Source organism: Catharus ustulatus, chromosome 2, assembly GCF_009819885.2.
Source record: "Catharus ustulatus isolate bCatUst1 chromosome 2, bCatUst1.pri.v2, whole genome shotgun sequence".
Taxonomy (NCBI): Eukaryota; Metazoa; Chordata; class Aves; order Passeriformes; family Turdidae; genus Catharus; species Catharus ustulatus.
This window is the reverse complement of record NC_046222.1, coordinates 93,578,665-93,603,808: the sequence shown is the minus strand read 5'-3', so window position 1 is coordinate 93,603,808 and position 25,144 is coordinate 93,578,665. Positions and strand designations below refer to the sequence as shown.

General features: G+C 44.0%; 1 protein-coding gene across 1 annotated transcript in view; it reads left to right on the top strand.

Annotated features, from left to right (window-relative positions):
- The window catches only part of AFF3 (AF4/FMR2 family member 3), a 319,326-nt gene that overhangs the window by 37,517 nt on the left and 256,665 nt on the right, over positions 1-25,144 (top strand). Inside the window, exons 2-3 of the mRNA XM_033052493.1 lie at positions 10,882-11,002; positions 16,252-17,091. Coding sequence (XP_032908384.1) covers positions 10,882-11,002; positions 16,252-17,091 — 961 coding nt within the window. The remainder of the gene's footprint in view (positions 1-10,881; positions 11,003-16,251; positions 17,092-25,144) is intronic.

Below are 25,144 nucleotides of genomic sequence, written 5' to 3'. Positions count from 1 at the left end.
ACTGTCACAGAGAGGTATTGGGGTGACTCACATGACTGGGGTGCTGCAGTGGATGGCTACAAGCATTTTAGAAGGGATAGGCAAGGAAGGAGAGGTGGTGGGGTGGCTCTGTACATTAGGGAGTGTTTTGTCTGTAGGAAACTCAAGAATAGTGATGATAAGGTTGAGTGCCTGTCGTTGAGAAAAGGAGGAAGGGTAACAAGGCAGACATCGTGGTGGGAGTCTATTACAGACCACTCAACCAGGATGAAAAGGCAGATGAAAGCTTCTGTGAGTGGATGGCTAACATGTCATGATCTATACCCCCTGTTCTTGTGGGAGACTTTAACTTGCAGCATGTTTGCTGGAAACACCAGAAGTGAAGAGGCAGTCTAGGAGGTTCCTGCAGAGTGTGAAAGCAACTACCAGGGCAGTGCCCCTCTGTGCACTGCTAATGTGCATGAACAGACAAGGGCTGGTGGGAGATGTGCTGATCAGAGTCCATCTTGGGCACAGGAATCACACAATTATATTGTTGTCAAATCTCGGTGAAGTAAGGAAGGTGGTCAACAAAACCTCTGCCCTGGAGTTTCTGAGGACAGACTTCAGCCTGTTCAGGACACTGTTCAGAGAGTTCCTTGGGAAACAGCCCTTAAAAACAAAGGAAGGCTGGGCATATATGGACAAAATCTTAAAGGCACAGAAGCAGACCATCCCAATGTGCTGAAAAACAAGCTGGCAGGGAAGAAGAATGGCCTGGCTGAATAGGGAACTTCTGCTGGAGCTCAGGAAAAGAATGAGAGTATGACCTTTGGAAGAAGGGGCAAGCAACTCAGAAGGAGTGCAAAGATGTCTTTAGGTCATGTAGAAAGAAAATTAGAAAGGCGAAAGCTCAGCCAGGATTCAGTCTGGCCACCACTGTGAAAGATAATAAAACATGTTTTTATAAACACAATAACAAATAAAAAGAGGGCTGAGTAAACTCTCTGTCCTTTACTGAATGTGGAGGGGAACACTCTAACCAAGGATGAGGAAAAGGCTGAGGTTCTGTTCCCAGGGCTTAGTCTTGGGGCCAGCCCAGTTTAGTATCTTAGTCAATCTGAGCAAGAGAATTGAATACACCCTCAGTCAGTTGCAAATGGCACCCAGTTGGGAAGGAGTGTTGAGGGAGAGCAGGAAGGCTCTGCAGAGAGGTCTGGACATGATGGATCAATGGGCTGAGACCGGTAGTATGAGATTCAGTAAAGCAAAGTGCCGGGTCCTGCCCTTGGGTTGTAACAATCCCAGGCAGTGCTACGAGTGCCTGGAAAACTGCCCAGGAAAAGGATCTGAAAGTGCTGGTTGACAGTGGCCGAACATGAGCCAGGGTGTGCCCAGGTGGCCAGGAAGGCCTGGATCAGCAATAGTGTGGCAGGACCAGGGCAGGGATTGCTCTCTGTACTCAGCACTGGTGAGGCCACACCTTGAGTGCTGTGCCCAGTTCTGGGTCACTTACTATAAGAACATTGAGGTGCTGAAACACATCCAGAGAAGGGCAAAGAGCAGAAGTCCTATGAAGAAGTGTGCTGAGGTTGTTTAGCCTGGGGAAAAGGAGGGTCAGAAATGCCCCTATCACTCTCTACAACCACCAGAAAAGAGGCTGTATCCAGGCAGGGATGGGGCTCTTCTCCCAGACAACTAGGAACAGAACAAAAGTAACTTCCCTCAAACTGTGTCAAGAGGAGGTTCGAGTTGGATCATCAGGAATAATTTTTTCATTGAAAGGGTGGTTAAGGATTGGAAAGGGGTGTCCAGAGATGTGAACACCAGAGTCAAAGTCTCCACCAGGGAGTTAGTGGAATCAAATGTTTAGGAAATGACTGGATGTGGAACTTAGTGTTGTGATTTTATTGGCATGGTGGTATTTGGTCAAAGCTTGGACTTGATCTTGAAGGTCTTTTCCAGCCTTAGTGATTCTGTGTTTCTCTAATTCTATGCGTCTAATCTTTGCTACTTTAAGTCAGGTTGTGCCAGGGTGAATTGCATGGTAAAATTTTTCTACCAGTTGCAGAGCTTTCAATTTGTGCATGGCATGTGAAGTATACCTTGGAGTATTAGCAGTCCTGCAAATAGCTGTGGGTAGACGGATCACTGTACAGAGCCCCCTGGAAGGAACAGGCTACTTAAGTAGCTTAAAAAAAATGGGAGCAAGGAAGGATTTTTTTTCTCTAAAAGACCTAGAGGCAAAACCTATTTTTTCACAATTTTCAGGGCACTTCTTAATTTATCTAGATTTTATAAAGTTTCAGGAAACTTTCGAACTTTTATTAGATTAATTTTTATGAGTTTTTATTTTTTTATTACTGAAACTAACACTGAAAAGCTTTATTGACTGAAATCCAGTTTTCAGCAAACATATCAAAAGGAAGTTCAACAAACATTTTAAATAAAGTATTAAACACTTACTGCAAAATGTCAAATAGATTTTTAAAAGGCCAGAATTTTTTCATTGCATTTTAAAAGTTCAGAGCATCCCTAGAAATCAGGCAATGATAAGAGTAAATTCAATTTATTGCACCATTCAGTTTGACCATGACTGTATGAATAATTTACCAATGTGTGCACATTCTCTACAGAGATGAGCCAATAAAAAAAAGCTGTAATTTTTTACTAATTATGACTGTAAGGAGCCTAAAGAAGAAATGCAAGGGAGGAAACAAAGGGGCACACGCTTGGCAGTTCATAACTGGAGCAGTTTCCCGTGCATGAGGATATAGTGGAAAGCAGAAATCATTGTGGAGGAAAACAGGCGAAGGGGTGTTGTGTCTGACATCTTTGGCAGGGAAGTAATGGGAGAGGAAACTGATGAGATAGAGATATCACCAAGTTAGGTAGGTCCTTGTGTAGCAGCAGCCCAGGGAATTCAGGCAGAATTCTGTTAGATTAGGCGGAAAAAAATTGTTCCTCTCAGTTGAGAGCATCCCTGAGGAGAAGGACTTGGGGTGGCCTGACAATGGCACTCACAGTCCCCAAAGCCAGCTGTACACTGGGCTGCACCAAAAGCAGCATGGCCAGCAGGGCAGGGGATTCTGCCCCTCTGTTCCTCTCTGCTGAGACCCCACCAAGGGTACTGCACCAAATTCTGGGGTCCTCAGCACCTCAGTAGGATGTGGACTTGTTGGATTGAGTCCAGAGGAGGCCATGAAGCTGATCAGAGGGATGGAGCACCTCTGCTGTGAGGACAGGCTGGGAGAGTTGGGGTTGGTCAGCCTGGAGAAGAGAAGGCTCCTGAGAGACCTCATGGCACCATCCAGGACCAAAAGGGAGCCAGCAACAGAGCTGGGGAGCCTCTTCTTACAAGGGCATGTAGTGGTAGGACTAGGAGGAACAGCTTCAAACTGAAACAGGGTGGGGTTGGGTTAGAAATGAGATAGAAATTTCTCACTATGAGGATGGCAAGACAGTGGAATAGAGTTGTGGATGCCCCATCCCTGAAGTGTTCAAGGCCAGGTTGAATAGGGTTTTGAGCTACCTGCTCTAGTGGAAGGTGTCCCTGCCCAGGAGATGGGCTTGAAACTAGATGATCTTAGAAGTCCCTTTCAACCCACACCTTTCTGTGATGCTGTGGTGCTATGGACTATTATATTTTTAAAATACAACATAAAAGTAATATTTAAAAAATAAATAAAAGGGCGTCATTGGGATTTGTCTGGTTTGTGCTCTTCATTCTTTTTTTTTTTTAATGTCCACCTGGGGAATATGGATGAGGATACAAAAGGAATACTTTGTCACATCTACAATATCTGTTTCTTGGCAGCCATGATCTTCACTCAGTTTCTGGAGGTTTTAAATTTAATTTTGAATTGTGAAGAAAAAGAAACTCATTCCAGGTGTAAGATTATTAGCAGTGGTGAATTTTACACTTGTGAATACACTTTCAAAGAATATATTGTTAGAGCAGTGCAAAATTAAAGCTGTTGTAATGTTTTGTTTCTAGCTTGGCCCAGTGTTGTTTTAAGATCTTCATCCATCTTAGGCACTTTTGCTAGCAGATTTAGGGTTATAAAAGAAAATAAGGTATTGGAAATAGGATTACTTATTAGTACAGAGTGGTGAATTTTTGAATATCTATGTGTAATGTAAGTGTGGACTGGTAAACTTTTATCATATGCTGAAGTTATTTTTCCTGAAACTAAAAATAAATTAGAATTATGTCTCAATTTCTCTCATTGAACAAAGCTTCACAGAGGGAATAAAATGTACGTGTTTTATCTGTAGCAAGGCTGGAAGAGATACTCTTATAAAAACAGGTGTTGAACTAAATAGATTTTTTTAATATTCCTCCACTGGGATGCCCTGACTCAACAACCTAGGTCCCAGTCTTAACTGCAGCCCTAGGTTTTCTCAGTGTTTTGATGCATATTTAAAATTCAGTCAGGCTGCATGTGAAGCACTTACATTTTGTGAATGTCAGGTATGAGTGCCTGTAAGGTAATAACTGCACCCACAATTAGCCTGCCCTTGGTTCCTTCCAGTTGCCCAGTGTTAACCCTCAGAAGACCTGACCTGATGCTGATTTTGCAGATCTGATATGTTTATATTCATTTGTTTGGTAGATGTGATATATCTGCCCCTGAAAATGCAGCTCCCTGTTTTTGGACTCGGAATTTCCAGGCAGATAATTAAAGTAATCTCACACCTTCCAGCCTGCAGCTGCCACTGCGTGAGTGGCTGCCCCAGCTCGGCTCCCCCTGATCATATTCATGTTTGGTCGGCAGTGTTTCATGGCTAATACAAATCATAAACAGGCTGTAAAAGCTGAAGCGTCAATGAAGCCTAGCTTTAAAATTGCTGGAAGCTAAAGTTTTAAAACTGATACTGCAAAGTGAAAAATGAAATTTAACCAGGCACTTTGGTGAAGGAAAAATAATTTATTGGATGTAAGATGAAAAGCTGTGAGAGTAAACATCAATCTCATCTTAGACACATGTCATTGATTGATGTTTGCTCTGTGCTGCTGCCTGGAGGTAAACTCTTTGAAATAGCAAAATAGGTACTTTATCTGTCTGTGGATAGGAGCACAGTTTGTTAACTTACTGCTTTTTTGAGACCCTGCTACATCTTTATGTTCAATCAAAGTGAAAACAGTAAATCAGAGTAATTGCTTTACCCCATGGCATTTCTGTTTGTAAATGGGAAAAAATACTGTAAAAATCCTCAAATTAACTTCTGCTGTTTAGGATAGATAAAAAGTCTAAAAATAGCCAGTTGTAACCTGGGAGGGTATTTTATCAATTATGCTACTTGTTCATCAAAGGCAACCCTTTTGTTATAATTTAACTGATAGTTCAAATACCATTAGAGAAAATATCTAATGCTCAAAAATGTAAGGTTACCATATCTTGGAGTTCCCTGTTAGCAATGAGTTTCCAAACAGATACTATTTACGCTTATCTGGAAATGGAACTGGTACTTAGAAATTGGCCAGCAAAAACCATGGACATGGACAGTGAAATAGAAAACATTACTATGTTAAGCACAGCAACTCAGCAAGCAAGAATTGCAACCTCAATTGTTGTAATTAAATCATTAGAGTTAAGACTATTTTCTAAAAATGTTTGGGGCTGTTGACTTTACAGGGTCTCAGTTGACTCATTCTTTAGAGTTTTAAAATATAGCAGAGATATAGGAATGATGGTACATTAAAATTCAGAATCCAATTTCCATTCTGAATTGAGTTTCATAATCACTGTCCTGCATCAGGGTTGGACTGCTTTTTTATGGTGTTGTGTAAGTTTTTCCTTTGACTTACTCTATTTAGCTACTTTGGCATAAATGTAGTAATTCAGGAGAGAATTAAACCATTAAATATTAAAGAAAATGTCCTCACTTCAGCCTGAAATTTAGTATATTGATTTGTGTGCCAGATTAAAATTTGTGGGGAAATGTTGAGAATAATCAGTAAACCATTTTAAAATTTATTTTCTTGAAATATTGCCTGTTTTCCATGGCTTTGAAGCAGTTCTAACTTTGTTCATAATTCAAAAATGACCGTGTGCTAAAATTTAATTTCAAAGATATATGTGCCCTTGCAGAAAACTAGTTCATGGGTCTAGGTTTATTCTTGAAATGCACATATCTTTTAGTCACTTATAGGATGGGTTGTGGTTTTGGGGTGGGGTTTTTTTTGTTTGTTTGGAACATGATCAGCACTGTACTGATCTGGACTGCACCTGCACCTTGGGGATGGCAGGAGTGAGTGTTGTAGCCTGATGACATTTTGATGGAGCTTTTTAATTTCATGATGGAAGAAGAAGAGTCAGTTTAAGAACAAATGGGGAAGTTGAAAAAAATCTGGGAAAGAAGCTCAGCCCTGAGAGCTAGGTCTTTCCTAGCAAAGGACTGCCAGGAACCCACAGGAGCTGTCGATTTGCCAGTTTAAGAAATAGCTGCCTGTTAGCATGAAGCATCAGCTCTGCTTTTGTAATTAATACGTCTAGACTTCAGGTTCTGAATGTTTTGTGCTAAGTGCCACAGGTAGCTGCCAAGGTGAAGGAGATCAGCCTTCTGGGTAAACATTAACTGCAAACAAACAAGCTACTCCTGCTAAATTTATATTGCAATATTTATGTGCATGGGGAGGTAGAAGGAAGATGAGTGTGTATGTGGGTGTTGCAAAGCCCTCACAATTCAGAGGATAATGAACTAAGTCTTTGGACTGGAAAATTCTATTGGTAGGTCTGGAAAGGTAAAGGCAATATTGCAGGGTGCTGCAAATGATAATTTCAGAAACTCTGGCCAGGTCTTTGTACCTACATGTGGTAACACCTTCCTCTGTCATGCTGGTACAGCTGGCTGGGTCACAGCCCCTTTCTTTTTCTAGAAAATAAACTGATGCCAAGAAAGCAGAGTACCAGAAATCTCACCCTCAATTTACCTACCTGTGTCTTTAACAGCCTGAAAGATGCCAGCTGTTAGGAGGATGGTGATCTTGTAACAGAATAACAGTACCCTTTCAGAATCTCCCCTTCGTGATGCAGCAATTTTGTGGTTTCTGAAAAGGTCAAGCAGCATCGTTAATGCACACCATGTAATTCCTCTGTGGAGGTGCAGTGCTTCGTTTGTGGAAAAGGACATCTTCCTCTGAATGCAAATTTGGGTGTTCCCTAACTGAGGATATGTTGGTGCACTGTCACCACCTCGTTTATCATGGAGATTGGTTCTTTTTATTTGAATTGCTCCAAAAAGTGATATCTGAGGGAGGGAGGCAAAGCAAGTAAAAAATAGTGTGGCTTTTTTTTTTTAAAAAAAAAAAAATAAGAAAGAAAAGAAAAAGAAATTTTTCAGCACTTAAAATTTTAGGCTTTTTATATGATTTCTTTCAGCCTAGTCTGAGACAACATAACTCTTTGGACTTAGTAGGAGATTAAATCCAGCCCCAGGTTTTCAGGTAAAATTATTGCTCTGCTCCTAGGCTGTCCCCTGAGCCATCTCTGTCTATTTCTAATTAAGGACTAAAGGAAACGGTTCCTTCTGATGGCAGGAGCAGCATGTAGAAAGCTGTGAGTGTTTCTGGGGGGAGGCTGGTGCCACCCCACCCTCCCATCAGGAGCCAGCCTGGCTCTCCTCTGCAGGCTGGGCTCACAGGGAGCCACGCTTACCAAAGCCTGGGGACCATGCAGGTAATCCACCAAAACATATCACAGCAGATCAAAATTCATTAAACATACCTTCTCTGAGATGTTTAGCAATCCATTGGAAATCTGATCTGGCAAATATCTGGGGGTGAAACTATTCCATGTATCCTGGAAGAAGCAGAGAAGGTAGGGGTGCTGTGACCTGGGTGCTGAAACCTGAGACACACTGGCATTTAAAAACAATTAATTGGTATATCTAGTATGTGTCTTGGCAGATTTTACAGCTGAGATAAATCAAAAAAGCAATGTGCCAAATTTGAGATAATTTAATTTCTATAATACAACCTTTATTCATATATAACTTTTGCAGGTGTATGACTTGTTGCTCGTGTTCTGGTTCATGTCCTTTAAGCAAGAATTTGAAACAGATGCAACATTTTAAAAATAACAGTAACCATTTAAAAACTGTTAAAATTCAACCTTTTGGAATTTGACCTGTATGTAACAAATATAAATGACACTGACTTTTGAGAGGTGTTTGCATGTTCCTTGGTTCCAAGTCTTATGATACTGAGCATGCATACTACACAGATATATGCATATATCACTCACATATGTACACAAGCCCCAATGAGGAAAAAGCCATGAGGTTTTCATGAGCTTGTTTTTCATGGCTTAGCTATTGAAAGAAGACAAACATTAAAAGGTACCTCTGGGATTGTTTTAAATTGCAAATTTTAAAAAAATAAAGAAGAAATCTATTAAAAAGAATCATTTTCCATTAACTGAAGTGTTTGCAATAAAGACAATTATAGCAGTTGGCAGTATTCTCCTTGAACCAAAACAAATAAATACATTTGGTGACATACGTTCAAGGAAATGTGATTGCTGCAATGTTCATGCAAATAAGGAGCAGCTTCACAAATGCTAGACATTTTGCCATCTGGTGTTACCAAAGGAACACAACTCTCAACTTGTAGCTCTTCCTAACTTGCTGCTTATAGATGGTGTATTAGGCATTGTCACACGGTTCTGACATTTGCATAATCATTCTGAATTACTGCAGGTTGTGCATTGCATTGCCAGCAGTAAACTCATTTGAGAAGGGGGTTCAGAGACCTGATGACTTGTATGTCTTCATCAAATATATCTCTGTCCAATAAAGCGATAAAAACATTCTTACACTTTCGGAGTATCACACCAGTGAATTTTTAAATTCGTATGAGGTCTAGTGAAGAATGTTGCAGTTGTTTACTTCCTAGAAGCTGGGTAGAGACCAGTATTATAATTAATCTCAGGGAAGCTGCCCATCTTTATTTGTCTGCAGGCTAGAATACAAATGCAAAGCATCTCAAAGAGTCAAGAGATTCTGGATGGGGACATGTAGCTGAGGATGAAGTCATAACCTGATCTCATAAAACTCCAGGAAAACCCAACCTAAAAACAATTATTAAGCATGGCAGAAAGTCTAGTCAAGACACAGGTGGTTGTTAACTGACTCAGCTGATAGGAGTAGGCTCCATGGCACAATGTAGTAACTAAGACCTCTGCTCTCACACCAGTCTGCTCTGCCTCTGGTCTCAGCAGCATGTGCAGGGTGTACAGCAGGTGATCTCACTCCCAGAAACCCATGGGGAGACCTTCACCATCCCTTTCTTTCTGGAGGAAGGCATTTTCCATGCCAAAACTCCATCCATGCTATTGCCTTCTCACTACACTGCTTTTCAAGGAAAGGGTGTTGGCATGAATAATTTGCATTGCTCATGAAAAGTTTGGGATAAAAGCCCAAAAACCCTCAACCACCTGTAAGTGGTTGTAAACAAAGTGGTGTTTGGATGCTGTCTCCAACCTGCTGTACTGAAACCCTGTGTTTCACAATGAACCCTTGTGTTTGATAGTTGTGCTCATCCCCTGGCATCTGCCCTCAGACCCATCAGAACGCTTCTCTGCAGTCCAGTTCGAGTTAGCAGCATCAACAGGCAAACAAAAGATTTTTTGTTCATTTAGTGACTGTTGAGGCATTATTTTTAAATACTAATAGCATCTAACATATCCTGTGTATTTTCAGCTCTCTCAAGTCTCAAATTAGATAGCTGTTGGCCTTTTGACTGCCTTGCCTGAGGCATACTAGGTAGCATCACGTGGGTAGCCAATGCAGCATATGTTTTACTAACTGGGAAGCTGGTTAGCAAGACAACGTTTATCTTATTAACACATGGTGCACTTCCATGACATTAATATATATTCTTACTTTACAGATATACTGTGCCAGAAGAAAAACATTAGCTGACCTAAGCAAAATAGGAATCAGCATAGTTGTCACATTGTCCTGAAAAAGCATGTTAACTTTGTTAGATGTGTTGGCTTCCTTTGTGAGGAGAATAAAACATAATCAACTGAAATGTGTAAACCTGGAAGGTGTTGTTCTGAAGAAATTCAGAATAAGGATTCTCTGGTTTATGTTGTCATGTATTAAACTAGAATTCAGAAAATAAAAAAAGGTAATTTTTATTCTGAATCTCTATATTGGAGCTAACGTTAATTTCCAAAAATTAATGCTGTTGTGTAATGCAGTGATTTTATTCTCTCTAGCTACACTCTACTAGCCATACATACACTGTTGTGCCATTATTCATTTATTCACGTTCTATGGTTGTGATAGTGTCAAATCCATCAGAAAGAAGAATTGTTTCAGTAGTAGTTTCACGACTTGGCTGATTAGCAGAGATCAGAAGAAGCAACCTAACTGTGGAAACCACTACAGCATATAGTTTTAACAGCTCTTTAGGGAGCTAGTTAATGAAAGAATCACTACAGAAACACATCCATGTGAAAAAAAGGAGCATTTTCATACAACACTCAGAGGATATGTCATAAGTGGGAACATGTTCATAATTTCTATTTACTCACAGCTGTAATTACCATCTGCCTTAAGAGAACTTCTAGTCTTTGTCAAAGTTGCTTAGATATTTCCTTTGTCACATTTCAAGCAGAGAAGTTTTGTACAGACTAGATCCTATCATGTGGTTTTTTTTTATTTTTCTATAAGAATTTAATTATCTATTCTCTGTGTGAAGAAAAAACCAGCATTCCCAGAGGCCTGAACCTCCCCAGCCTACTTGAACTGGGGTTCATCTGATTCATGTTTGTGCTTACTTTTGCCATCTGTCTGCAAAACAGAGTTCTTGACTTTTCAATGTACACTGGTTTGTATGATGCCCTTTAATTTTTAACTCTCAAAAAAACTATTTCTCACTTTCTTTTTTTCCCCCCCTCTTATCTCCAGTGTCTATGAGCCAGACAGAAACGTGCTGCGAAGGAAAGAATGGGAGAGGAGAAATCAGGAGACCCAGCAGGACAATGGCGCGTTTAACATGAGCTATTCCCTCTTCAGTGAACCGTACAAGGTAGATGCTTCCCAGCTGGGCAAATCTTTGTTTATTTTTCTATTCCACAGTACAAAAATATAGCCTGCAGAAGGCATTGTCCAGGTTTCATCGCCCTCGCATGAGTGCTAGCTTCACAAAGTTCACAGAGAACATGCATGATTCACTCAGAGTCAGGTTTTATATATATTTATATATATATATGTATGTATATAAAGCTTCTTCTCGTGTTCAGCAGCCCACAAGAGTAAAATAAAATAGAAATATCCCAGCAATATTTGACATGGAATTAAAACTAGGAGATGAAGGTGAAGGTACCCTGTTTTTGCAATACTTAAAACAATTGTGTAAGACTAGTGTGTGAAGGTCAAGCAATACTGTAAACATTGTGCCCTGGCCAAGGTTAATGCACTGAAATATCTTTTCTTTTCCCTGTAAGAATTACCAAGATAATAAAAAAAATTGTCTGCTATACATTTTTTTTCCTACACCAAGGCAGAAGTAGCTTAGGAGTCTCATCTCCTCGTGTTGATCCTCATGGTAACAACAGTTTGATGAGGCACAACTGTCTTTCATCAGTTCCGGTTAGAAGGTCAAGCAGGGCCTTCTACACTCTTCAGAAGCTTGAAAATGGTCAACAGGACCAGAGAGCAGTGTCCCATGGGGGCTGCTCCTCTCCCTCAATTAACCAATGACTGCCTGTATGTATCAAACCATCATCATGTATTTTTCTGCTGTGCCTTTCCATAAATATCCAAGTTACTATAACAGCTACCACATTGTGGAGCCTTTACCTCCATGCAGCATCACTTGCCCTTGATGCTTAGGGTGCCTTAGTGCCTCTTTCCAGGAGACCTCTTTGGGACCTGGCACCTGGCTTCTGCTTTGACTTCCATGCTTGCGTTTTAATTCTTGTGCTCCAGGGTCAACTTTTAGCTTTCTCTTCTTCCAAATTGTTGCTTGTATTTAGTCCCCAATAAAAAAGAAAGATCTACCACTTTCAAACCTTGTCCCTTGAAGGAACACAACTCTGTCTGCCATGAAGCTGACCTCTAGCTGCCCAGATTTCAGATTCATTACAGAGGCATTTAGAAACCATATCAAATGTCTTGAACTCCTCAGTGACCTACTTGAAAATGTCTACCATGAAAGCAGTCAAGAGCTAATCCATGGAAGAAAGCCTGGGAAGCATAAGTCAGCTGTGTCTTGGCATTTCTTGAGGGCTGTGCTGCAGTTAAGACTTAATGATTTTCCATTTGGTCCAGTCAAATAGACCACACACATAAAGGACCTGATCTTTTGCTGCATCCCCAGCAGTATTTTGTCTGTGGTGCCACAAGCTGATAATACTGAAGCTCAGATCACTTATAAAAGTGGTATGCCTTCGATTATTACTTCAGTGCCAATGTACCAACTGTGTCATGACACATGACATGTACCAACTGTCGTGACACAGATGTGATGGCCGTGGGCACACCAGTAGCTTCTGAGTTAGGAAGTCAGAAGGCACCTCTGTGCAACCACAGTATGATTCCATCAGCCTTAATAGGAGTGGATGAAAAATCATTGCCGTCTCTAGAAGCAGAGAAGATACTGAGGGGATAATCCTTTGAGGCAACCAGAATAATGGTGCCATTCCTGCTTCTTACCTTTAAACACTGTGTCCCTGTTTTGAACAAATGTGTAAAGAGGTGCTGCAGAAATACATTTTACAGCTTTGTTAAGGAAACATGGAGAAAGGCAAAGCCTAAGACAGTAGTGTAACTCACAGCTATGTTGGTGTGACCGAGTTGCTTGGGGTGATCAGTCATTCTGATAGTACTGGACATGAAAACTTTTGTCAGTGGGTGTACTCTGAATGTCGTGTACACCGGCAATGGACCACTGGGCTCTCTGAACTCAGCCAAGCATCTGTGAACTTTCAGTGTTGGAGGAAAGAGCTATGGCTTGGGCATTTTGATCTTACTATGGAGAGAGCCTAACTGCAAAAGTGGAAATCTTTCTGAAAAAGCAAAACTGAAGCCCGCTTGTACTCTCTTTAAAGATCATGGTCACCTTTTTGGGGTTTCCAGAGGGGAATGAAGTTATAGCAGACATTCACTGCAAGCTCTGATTAAATTCAGTATTCCTCTGCACAGCTTGAGAAACACGGGCTAAAGCCAATGGATATGCCATTCAGAAGACCATATCTGAAAATCAAAGGCAGACTGGAAATCTCTTAAATCTTATGTCCTCTCTCACCTTGACATGTATCACTACTACTGTAACACTGAATTTCCTCAAAAATCCTGACTCTTCAGGTTGCCCCTTATCCTGTTCAAAGTATCCATAGCAACCCTCTATGAAGGATTACAGGAAATCCAGTATCTCTTGCATAAAATCTCTTTTACAGGGGAGTGAAAAAGTAGGAAATTAGTTTTGGATATTTTCTGGACAGAATGCCTTGCCCCATTAACTATGTAAGTATTTTGGTGAAGAAAAAAATTCTGATGGCCTTTCATGCAGCCATCAAGTTTGTTTTTAGAAGTGTTATATGTTGCCATCTTCGAATGCTTGGCTATGTCTTGCATTGCAGAATATCAGAGCACTGTAAGCTAGACATGTTTGCACAGAATGCTTCTCCTACTTACGCATTTTGTGACCATATTTTCCCTGTGGGAACGCTCAAATAAGGCCAGCAATATTTCAGAGAAGATAATAGGACAAAGTAAAGCTCATAACAAGTTACCTCAGATCCCATCATGTTCCCAAGAGGATGTAGGTGAACTCTCCTGTATGAGATCAGCGCAACACAAAATCTCCCCTGAAGCTGTCCCCAGCATATCTTGAAGGAATAAACAGCACAGACCAGTTGTCGGCATATGCCATGACACCAGTTTGCTGCAGTTATTCTTGTGGTTATCTGGGATCTCTCAATACAAGATGTCTATGTGTGACCTTCACATAACATCCATGTAGGAGACAACCTGATAACTTCTCTGAGCTATTGACAGTCTACAGATAATCTGCAATTAGGCTTTTGTTTCCTTTCCATCCATAGAGCAGCCATCAGGAGAAAACAGACCTTCTTTTAGGGAAGTTGGACTTCTTAGGGGCAAACCCTACACACAAATTTGTTTATGTTCATGGAGCTAGAGGCAGACAGGTGGAGAGCTCTCCTCACAAGATTTCCACACTGTGGGGCCCCATTCCTTTTGGTGGTCATTGTTGCCATGCTCCTGGCAAGGAAAGAAACCTCATATACACTATGGCTGAATAATAATGAGTACAGGCCCAACAGATTTCCTGCCATAGAGGGAAGCTGAAAAAATACCTCTCTGCAAGGTATCCACACAAGGTGGAGGATCAAGTGAAGCATAAAGAAATGCACTGGGTTAAAGGAAAATTTTCTGTGTGTTCAGGAACACAATTCTGCTGGTCAAGCAGATGCCCAAGTGTAGAAGTTATTTCACTGACTTCAGGAGACAGGTGAGTGTATCCCCAAGCTTCTTTCTTTTCGGACGTCTGTGATGCTTCCCACATCATTAGCTTCATTAATAGTTCCCTCTTCTTTAGGACATTGATGTGATTCCTGTTAAGTGAAAGAACTCCCTTTTTTAAAGTGGCTTCCTATCTGTGTGTCAATGCTTCAAATTTTTTTCCATAGCAGTTTTTTGTCGTTGTGACAGTAACAGCCTCATGTGCAGAGGTAAGATCTGCGGTGGTTGCAGTGGTTGAGCCTTGAGCCATCTTACTCCAAGTTTCCAGTGCAGTGTTCTACATGCGAGACTTTCATGTTCTTCCCTTCCTACCTCCACTTCAGTATATATTTCTGATATATATATATTTAGCTCTGTTAGCATAGTAACAAAAACATATTAGCTAGGTATAATGCATTTTACAGGTACACGGTAATGTCCTTAAAATTTGAGAGGAAAAGTTTGAAGTAAAACAGAACTGCTTCTACTGTTAGACATAAGAATGCTTCCACTGTAACCTCTAAAAGTGTGACAGTCACAGCACTCATTTACTGTGCATTTTTGCCTGAGTTCAGGTTTTCTACTAAGAAACCCTAAAATAAAAAGATTCCAAACTGGAGACTTTCCCTTGAATACCTTCCCTTGCATACCCCAGCTTTCTAGAGTAACTGATGCGGCTGCTACATCATTTGTGTCTTTAAATGTAACTTTAAGAGGATCTTCTCCACTTCCTTTACTCCCTTCTTTGTCCTTCTTTCTGTTTTCCTCTAAAACGGAGAATCTTGAGATGAAAGCTTGGCCTTCTGAAACCAATAGGAGTTTTCCCATTCAGACTCCATGTCTGGAAGAGAGAAAGGAGAACTCCACTGTCTCATTACTGTCTTCCTCTGAAAACATAAAGCAAAGGACATCACACGCCTGAATCTTGGCAGGGTTCAAAAAATCTTTGCTGTAAAAATGCTAATGATACACCCTTTTACTTACAGTGGCTTTTTAAAGCAAGGATTTTCAATCTTTTCCAGTATGTTTTATTTGCTTGTTTTATTTCTTTGTGAAGCTTCTGCCTTTTCAGTCAGGAAGTAAATGAATCATTTTTAAGACAATAATTAATCTTAAAGGGGAGGAAGGGTGGCTGTATTCCCCTGCTATGCACAGCAAGCACTGAGAAATGTGAAGAATTTGGCAAGGGTTCTGTTCACCTTTTTTTTTAACAAGAGGAGAGTGCCCTGGAATGAGCACCCTGTCAGAGCATTTTCAAAGAAGGGACATAATCTGTACTTTTCCCATTTCCCACAAGCTGTTTTCAAGTCACCTCAGAGCATTTGGCTGGCTTAGACTGACAAATTCATTCAGTGCTTCTATGGGATGTTGTGTGGCTTCCCAGATGGTTATGAAAACTTAGGCAGGCAGAGGAAGAAATTGGGAATGCAGTGTTTTCATTCATGACTTGAAGGAGAGCTTGCATTGGGCTGCAGGAAAAGTTTTATCATGGTCAGATTTAATCCAAACCATTCTGTGCAGTTGCAATAATAAATTTTCCAGTTTCCAGGTAATATACTTTAACTACAGCGTGATATCAGTGATAGATTTCTTTTTTTATATACTCTAAGGCCCTTTATAGCTTTTCCAGTTCAGGGTAGATTTAAGATGTTGACAAGTGTCTTCAGAGACAATAAGGATTTTCGATTTCATCCCTCAACGCTGCTGCTGAATAAGGCAGTTTTACTTCAATAAGGATTTCAGCAGAAGCATGCAGGGAATTTTGTTTTTCTTATGTTGACTGTAGCAGAACACTCAATTTTTGTTTTGCAGACTAACAAGGGGGATGAGCTTTCCAATCGCATCCAGAATACGTTGGGCAACTATGATGAAATGAAAGACTTGTTAACTGACCGGTCAAACCAGAGCCATCTCGTTGGGGTTCCGAAACCTGGGGTTCCTCAGACATCTCTCCCCAAGGCTGATGAACATCTTATCGCAGACTCGAGACCACCACCACCTCCTCCTCCTGTTTCCAGCACTGCTGCTTCCACACCAGCATCCCTAGCTGCCCAGCAGAGCAAAAGTACCACGATGGGCTGGCAGAAGGCTGGGCATAATGGCACTTCAGATGGCCAGCAGAGAGCAGGCAAACACGGACACCGATCGCTGGAGTCACACAAGGGTGACTTCAAACTGGCGAACCAAAAATCCAATTTGGAGAAACTAAAACGCTATGCATCGAGTCCCACATCTTCCTCCTCCTCTTCCTCCTCCTCCTCCACCTCCTCTTCCTCCTCCTCCAATACTGCCCAGCAAAACTCGCTGAGGGCCACATTAGGAGACAACATCAGTAGAGTCCAGCAGCCAGCGAAGCTCAGCTGTAGCTCAGAAGGAGGAACTCAAGTCCAGGAGAGGCCAGCAAAGCATGGTGGGGGGCACTGTGTCCAAAACTTCCCACCCTCTCTTGCTTCAAAGCCCAGTCTGGGTCAGCAGAAGCCAACAGCTTATGTGAGGCCAATGGACGGTCAAGACCAGGCTCCTGATGAGTCTCCAAAGCTGAAGTTACCAGCAGAGACCACCAAGTCATATCGGGGAGTGCCTTCCAGCAAGCCTGATTCGGCCAGGACCAAGTCAAAGATCACCAAGTTCAGCATTCCTAAGCAAGAAGAAGTAAGTGTTTTTATATTTCTTATGACATACCCCCCACAATGGATGGATGGATGGATGGATGGATGGATGGATGGATGGATGGATGGATGGATGGATGATGTCTTATTGCGCCTTTCTCTTTACATATTTTTAACATATTGGTTTGCATGTTGTTTTTTTGGTAACACTGATATAGTATATTGCAAAAAGCAGCCTATTTAAAGCAAAATGCTCATTGTCTTCAGGATTAAAACACTTCCTATAATGGCGCATTTTCTAGTAGTATATATTATTTCAGTTACTCTTTCCTGAGCACTCATTTGTAAAGCCTGGATGGTTTTTTCTAGGTAGGTGTATTGCTTCTTGCTGCTCATATTTCATTGATTTCTTTCTCTTTGGCAAAGATTAAATGAAGTGCATGTGACCAGAAATAGTTCTGCCATCCTCAGTGTCAAAGTACAGTAGTTTCACGAATACAAGCCGCACGGATTATAAGCCGCACCCCCGGTGCCTCGACAATGTTGCTGTCTTTGTCAATAGATAAGCCGCACCCCGAATATTAGCCGCACTTTCGTTCGTCGCGAGAATCCGTGCGCAGCTTTCACAAATTGGCCAATTAGTAACAGGATCGCGGCATAGCGGGCTTTACTGGCTCGGGGCGGGGCCAGGCAGGCTCGGCCCGCTCATGGTTGCCGACGGGGCCGGGTGGCCCAGCTCAGCGCCACGGCTCGGCGGGGCTGGCCGGGTGGTGCTGCCGCCGCCGCCGGGCTCGCTGGCCCCCCTCTCCCATCAGCACCGCCCCGCTGCCGCGTTCGCTCGCCCGGCTGGCAGGGCTGCCGCCGCCGCCGCCGGGCTCGCCGTCCGCCCCGCTGCCGCTTTCGCTCGCCCCGCGCCGCGCCTCGCGAGCGCCGCGCCCGCCCCGCGCCGCGCCCGCCCCGCGGCGCTTTCGCGGCTCGCGGTTCGCGGCTCGCGGCGGCGCTTTCGCGGTTCGCGGCTCGCGGCTCGCGGTTCGCGGCTCGCGGTTCGCGGCTCGCGGCTCGCGGTTCGCGGCTCGCGGCTCGCGGCTCGCGGTTCGCGGTTCGCGGCGGCGCTTTCGCGGTTCGCGGCTCGCGGTTCGCGGCTCGCGGTTCGCGGCTCGCGGCTCGCGGTTCGCGGCGGCGCTTTCGCGGTTCGCGGCTCGCGGTTCGCGGCGGCGCTTTCGCGGCTCGCGGTTCGCGGCTCGCGGCGGCGCTTTCGCGGTTCGCGGCTCGCGGCTCGCGGTTCGCGGTTCGCGGCGGCGCTTTCGCGGTTCGCGGCTCGCGGTTCGCGGTTCGCGGCGGCGCTTTCGCGGTTCGCGGTTCGCGGCGGCGCTTTCGCGGCTCGCGGTTCGCGGCTCGCGGCTCGCGGCGGCGCTTTCGCGGCGGCGCTTTCGCGGTTCGCGGCTCGCGGTTCGCGGCTCGCGGCTCGCGGCGGCGCTTTCGCGGCTCGCGGCTCGCGGCTCGCGGCTCGCGGCTCGCGGTTCGCGGCTCGCGGTTCGCGGCTCGCGGCTCGCGGTTCGCGGCTCGCGGTTCGCGGCGGCGCTTTCGCGGCTCGCGGTTCGCGGCTCGCGGTTCGCGGCTCGCGGCTCGCGGTTCGCGGCGGCGCTTTCGCGGTTCGCGGCTCGCGGTTCGCGGCTCGCGGCGGCGCTTTCGCGGCTCGCGGTTCGCGGCTCGCGGTTCGCGGCTCGCGGTTCGCGGCTCGCGGTTCGCGGCTCGCGGTTCGCGGCTCGCGGTTCGCGGCTCGCGGTTCGCGGCTCGCGGCTCGCGGCTCGCGGCTCGCGGCTCGCGGTTCGCGGCGGCGCTTTCGCGGTTCGCGGCTCGCGGTTCGCGGCTCGCGGTTCGCGGCTCGCGGCTCGCGGTTCGCGGCGGCGCGTTCGCGGCTCGCGGCTCGCGGTTCGCGGCTCGCGGCTCGCGGTTCGCGGCGGCGCGTTCGCGACTCGCGGTTCGCGGCTCGCGGCTCGCGGTTCGCGGCGGCGCGCTCGCGGCTCGCGGTTCGCGGCTCGCGGTTCGCGGCTCGCGGTTCGCGGCTCGCGGTTCGCGGCTCGCGGTTCGCGGCTCGCGGTTCGCGGCTCGCGGCTCGCGGCTCGCGGCTCGCGGTTCGCGGCTCGCGGTTCGCGGCTCGCGGTTCGCGGCTCGCGGTTCGCGGCTCGCGGTTCGCGGCTCGCGGTTCGCGGCTCGCGGTTCGCGGCTCGCGGTTCGCGGCTCGCGGTTCGCGGCTCGCGGTTCGCGGCTCGCGGTTCGCGGCTCGCGGTTCGCGGCTCGCGGTTCGCGGCTCGCGGTTCGCGGCTCGCGGTTCGCGGCTCGCGGTTCGCGGCTCGCGGTTCGCGGCTCGCGGTTCGCGGCTCGCGGTTCGCGGCTCGCGGTTCGCGGCTCGCGGCGGCGCTTTCGCGAGCGGCGCCGCTTTCGCTCGCCCCGCCGGCAGGGCTGCCGCCGCCGCCACCACGCTCGCCGGCCGCCCCCTCCCGTCTGCACCGCCGCCGCGTTTCCTCGCCCTGGCCGGCACTGCAGGCCCCCGCACCGCCGGGCTCCCCCACGCTGCTGGCCCCGATTATGCTGGGCTTCCCCCGCTGCCAGGCAGCCCCACCCGCCGGCCTTCCTGCTTCTGCCATGCTCCCCTGCACTGCTAGCCCCAGTTCTCCCGGGCTCCCCCGCCCTGCTGGCTCAGGCTCTGCCGCCCGCCCCCGACACTGCTGGCCCCGCCTCTGCCAGGCTTTCCCACCTCTGCCGGGGCCGGCCGGGCTCCAGCTTGGCTTGGGGCTGCCGCGGGCTCTCACTTCCGTGTTGGCAGCTTTTAGAATTTTGTTAATAGATTAGCCGCCCCGGAATATTAGCCGCACTTCCGGGTTTCCACCAAAATTTTGGTCAAATTGGTGCGGCTTGTATTCGTGAAATTACTGTACTTTCACAATCTAAATAAATTACTTACACAATATGAAATCTGAGGAACAGATGAGAACACAGCAATGAGACTCTCCTTTTAGTTAATAGTATCTGTTTGTGTTTCAAGCCAATTTCTGGGAAGACTGAAGTTTCCTTCTTAAAGAATTTCTATCTGTAGAAACCTGGTGTAGTGGGTTGACCCAATACACCTGGCTATGTTACAAATATGAGAATGTGTCTGAAAAAGCTTTTAGACAATATTTATTTATCAGCAATAGATACAAAATATGACTGCTTGGACTTACTGTATATTCATTTATTTCACATTCCTTTTATGCCAGGAGGACACTTTGCTTTACCACTTTGTCTGCAATTGTCTGTCTTCTGACTATTTGGTCTTTTTTGATGAGAAGGAAGTGATTAGGTTTGTCAGAATAAAGGGTGATTTTTTTTTTCAAGGGTGTATTCAAAGGCCTATATGCCAATACAAAGATGGTCACATCATCTTGTGCAAATTGATAGATCTCCCATGACTTCAACAATTTATAGTATTTATAGGACTATAGGACTGTATTTGATTGAATCACTGTGATTTTCTCAGAGAAGAGGCAATGATTGTTTGCTCTTTTTTGACAACTGTGGTGTGTTTTGCAATGTTTTAAGTCTTAAAATCTTGTTTTGGCATGGTTAAAGGAGAGGAAAACTCTAATTTTTGGTGAAGTTCTCTGGCCTCTTAATGCCTGCTTTTTAGAAATAGAGTTGATTCTATTCTCCTTGGGTTTGGTTTGGGAAAGAAATCTCTCTGGAAGCAATTATTTCTGTGATTTTTCTCTAAGTGAAAGTTCTATCAGTTCCAAACAACATGTAGGTGATATGTTGTTCCTGAAAAGGAGTTGTTTTAGGCTCTTAAGCCAGATCTTATAAGCAAATTTAGCATTCACAAACTGCTGTAATTGTGCAGATAGATCAGGTAACGGCAGATAGTAATATCCATTTAGCTATTATTACCTCTTTCAGACTTGTGCTTCTATCTGCAAGTGGGAAGTGTTGTTAGAATTAAAGATGCCTGTGGCAATTATCTGGCTCTTTCAAATTTATCCCCTTTACATGTATGTAATACTCTAAGGACTAGTATGGAAAGGAGTTCTGATAGGCAATCATTTGTTTGTCTGAAATTCAGGATTTACCATTTGCATTCCAAATTCGTCTACCTCTGGAAGGAAAGATTTAATTTGTTGTATGTAATCCAGGCTGCTGCATAAGCATAAGTTTGTACTGCAGTTTCTAGATGAGGAGACATAGCTGAGATCACTTTAACTTGTTTAGGTACTGATGGCAATGTAGACTATAGTAGGAGAGAGTGGACTGCAGGTTACCTACTAAAATATTCACCAATTTCTCACAGATTTTATGTGATGCAGTATTAATGAAACAGTGTTTGATAACAGAGTATAAACATTCACCTGAACTTGAAGGAAGTGGACCAAAAGCATGTCTGGTGGTTTAAAAAAGATTATTATGAAAAATTATGGACAAATTTCTAAGAAGAAAAATAGTAGGCACTATAGGTGTTGGGGTTTGAAACTGGAGCTAATGAAAGACAGTGTTTAGATCTGAAAAAATCAATGAAAGACAATGGACCAGCTATTTTTCAGTTATCCTGCTATTTTCTTTGTTCTAACTTTTTCCATTCCAAGTGGCACAAGCTGAAACTTATAACCCACTGGTATTGCTACAGGGAGAAAAATTGACCAAGACTGAAAGTTTTTTATTCAGTGTTGCCTAATCCGACCACCCTTTGATTTTCAATTGGACTTCTTTTAATTTCAAAATGTTTTCCATTCCTATTATTTGTATCATAATTCTTCTAGTAGAGTTGTGTAAGAATTCTCATCCTTTTTAAAAATTTTTGCTATTAAACTCATAAATTTTCCCCTTTACATTAAATGTTTGCCATCCCCTCTTAGGGCCACAAGTTTTAAGCTGCCTGCAGCCCAAAAGCTGCCATGTGAATGTTTGCAGGCAAAATGAAGTCTCTGTTGTTCAGAGTGAGGCTAAAGGGGTTGTCCAGGACAGACTTAGTATCCCTAGTGGCTGTGGGAAGAGTAGAGATGTCGTTTAGGATGACTGTGAGGGAAAGCAGGATGACAAGCAGGCTACGACTGTGCCTGGAAGCTACATGGAAACAGAAATTAGAGTGGCAGAAAGCTGCTTAAGAGCAGCCAGGAAGGAAGGAGAGTGGCAGAGGGCTTGGGGTAGGGTATCTGAAGTAGTGAAATGAAGCTCTGTGTCTGCTAAAAGGTGTGTGACTGAGATGTGCGAGGTAGGGCAGTCACTGCTCTAGGGCAGTGTAGGCAGCACTGTGAGACCTTCCTGGCTCCTGGTCTGCTTGCTGTCCTCCAGAACCCCCAAGTGCTTCACTGAAGAGCTCATGTCCAGCCAGTTAGCACCCAGCTTGTATTGCTGCTGGGGTTCTCCCTCCCTTTCCTCAGGAGCTGATATTTCCCCTTGCCAGTTTCTTACCACTTCAACTAATACCAGTTGTCTTACCAGTGTCTTACCAGTTCGGCTAATACCCCCTACCCAAGAAGGATGTGGACCTGCTGGAGCAAGAGGAGGGACACTGAGCTGATCAGACAGCTGGAGAACCTCTCCTATGAAGACAGGCTGGGACCTTATGGCAGCAGGACCTAAAGGGAGCCTGCAAGAAAGCCAGAGAGGGACCTGTTACAAGGGCATGGAGTGATAGGACAAGAGGCAATGACTTGAAGCTGAAAGAGGGTAGGTTTAAATTAGATATTAGGAAGACATTCTTTACTCTGAGGGTGGTGAAGCACTAGGAAGGGTTGCCCAGAGAAGCTGTGGATGCCCCATCTCTGGAAGTGTTCAAGGCCAGGTTGGATGGGATTTGAGCAGTGTGGTCTAGTGAAAGTGTCCCTGCCCCTGGTACTGGGTTGAAGTTCGATTATCTATAATGTCCCTTCAAACCCAAACCATTCTGATACCTGTGAACTTCCATTTGTGTTTACCAGTTTGAAAGAACCATCAGTGGAAAAATAAACACATAATGAAACAAAGTTCAGCTTCCCTGTAAGGACTGGAGAATAAGAAGCAGAATCACACAAAGAGTGTGCATGTTTCATCAGCAGGATACAAAACCCTCTTCTCTACGTCCCATGAGGTCTTCAGAGAAATGGGACACAGAGTTGTCTGCAGTACAATTATTATTCACTGGAAATAAGATCTCTTGAATACAAATTATAGACCATTACTTTTCAATACATGAAAAAGGTTGATTTTTAATGCAGTTCAATAACTCATTTTCTATTTTTAATCAGTTTTGGAAAACCTTCAATACCTTGACACAGACTGAAGCTTATAAATTTTTTTAATTGTTTTAATGAGAATAATTTGGATAGACCTGTGTGTAGAAAGGTAGCATTTACTCATTTGGGAATTTAATCTTTAGTAGCCAGGTTCATCAGTGTTAATTAGAAGCCATACCCAACCTCCTGGTCGTTCCAAAATTATCATACTCCTCTGTAGAAATGGTAACTCATCATCTAAAGTACTGGTATTTCACATTTTGAACTACTTAGAAATTATATTGCTGTAGGTAAAAACCCACTGTATCGGATAAATGGAAGAAAAATTTGATACCAGGGTATAGAGGAAAAGAGGCAGGGAAATCAAGTGTCTCTCTTTTCTAAAATGTTCTTGAGAGAAACAATAAGAAAAACCTAGGGTGGCAAATCATATTCTTTGTATCCAAGTTCTGTTTTTGAATTTCATATCATAGGCTGCATGCTGCTTTTTTATTACATTGAGGAAACCATATCTACTGTCCTTTGCTTACTTCTCTTAAGGGTTATGGAGCAATGAAATAAAGGTTGTATTCAAGAATGGCTATGAGGATAATGGTAAAAAGGAAAATTTGGTTTTGTTGAATTTGGAAGCACATTTATGTGAAATGTAGGTAAGGTCATCATGAGGACATATTCTTTCTTATTCACTTCATGGAGTACTTACACAACTTCTTCTGCAGCAGAAGTAATGCACCATAGATTAAAGTTTGAATTTGGGGTTACTTTTCTTGTTTTGGTTTGGTTGGAGTTTTTTTGTTTGTTTGTTTGTTTGTTTTGGGTTTGTTTTGTTTTGTCTGTTTTGTTTTAATTTTTGCCCTGATCTTAATCAGGCAAATTCCTATTAGCCTGGGTAAGATGCTCTCTTCAGTCCTCTCCTTTGAGTGGCTATATATAGCTATCAGCATCTGGCACACACGCTCGCAAGTGTCCTTTAAATCTACAATCTTTTTTTGGCCTATCAACTCTATACCCATATATTAATGGAATGCAAAAAAAAACCCACAACTCTTTCCTCTGTCTGAAAAAATTTCAAAATTTGGCCCCAACGTTGGTAATTTGATCAAAATCAGTCTCTTTGAAGAAGATTCATGTATCATAAGCAGTTCCATTCCAGTTTAAAATTGAAGATGCAAGTTCATGTGCCACTACATTTCATTTGAGAACAGAAGGTCCAGTGAAAACAAAGTAGACAAGATAGCTATTATCAGTTCATGCTTCTTCTGGAAATACCACATATCTGGATCTGTGGGATGATAGAGGGGAAACAGCATCTCATGGGGAAGGAAAGGGTTTAGAGGAGATCTGAGTAAGTGCTTTTCCCCAGAGGCGCAACACCACATCCCCGTGGCTGCAATGGAGCCTGTTGAAGTGTTGAAGGACTAAGAGTAGTATTTAAGCTTTTCTTCTCTACTTCCCAGGGTGTTCAACTCTGGCCCAGAAAGGCAGAAATTAAAATAAAAGCGCAGACAAAGATGCTTTTAGATAAAAAGGGAGGGAGAGATTGAATGCATTAGTGAAAGGGTCCAGACTTCTTCCGGCACCGTTTCAGGATGCGCCCGAAGAGGCTGGAGACATAAGAGCAGAATTAAGTGTGTTGATACTCCTCTACCATTTATTGACTTCATTGAAGAATTGCAGTGCTTGAGAAGGCAGTTAGCAATCACAGCACTTGAGTACTTGTATGAGCCGGTTGTAGATGTTTTCTTTCCCAGATGTTCATGCTGCATTTACAAGAAGACACAGATCAATTCATCCCTGTAATGGTAGCACTGACCTTCCCCACAAATAAAGAATGTTTTCCCACGTTAAACA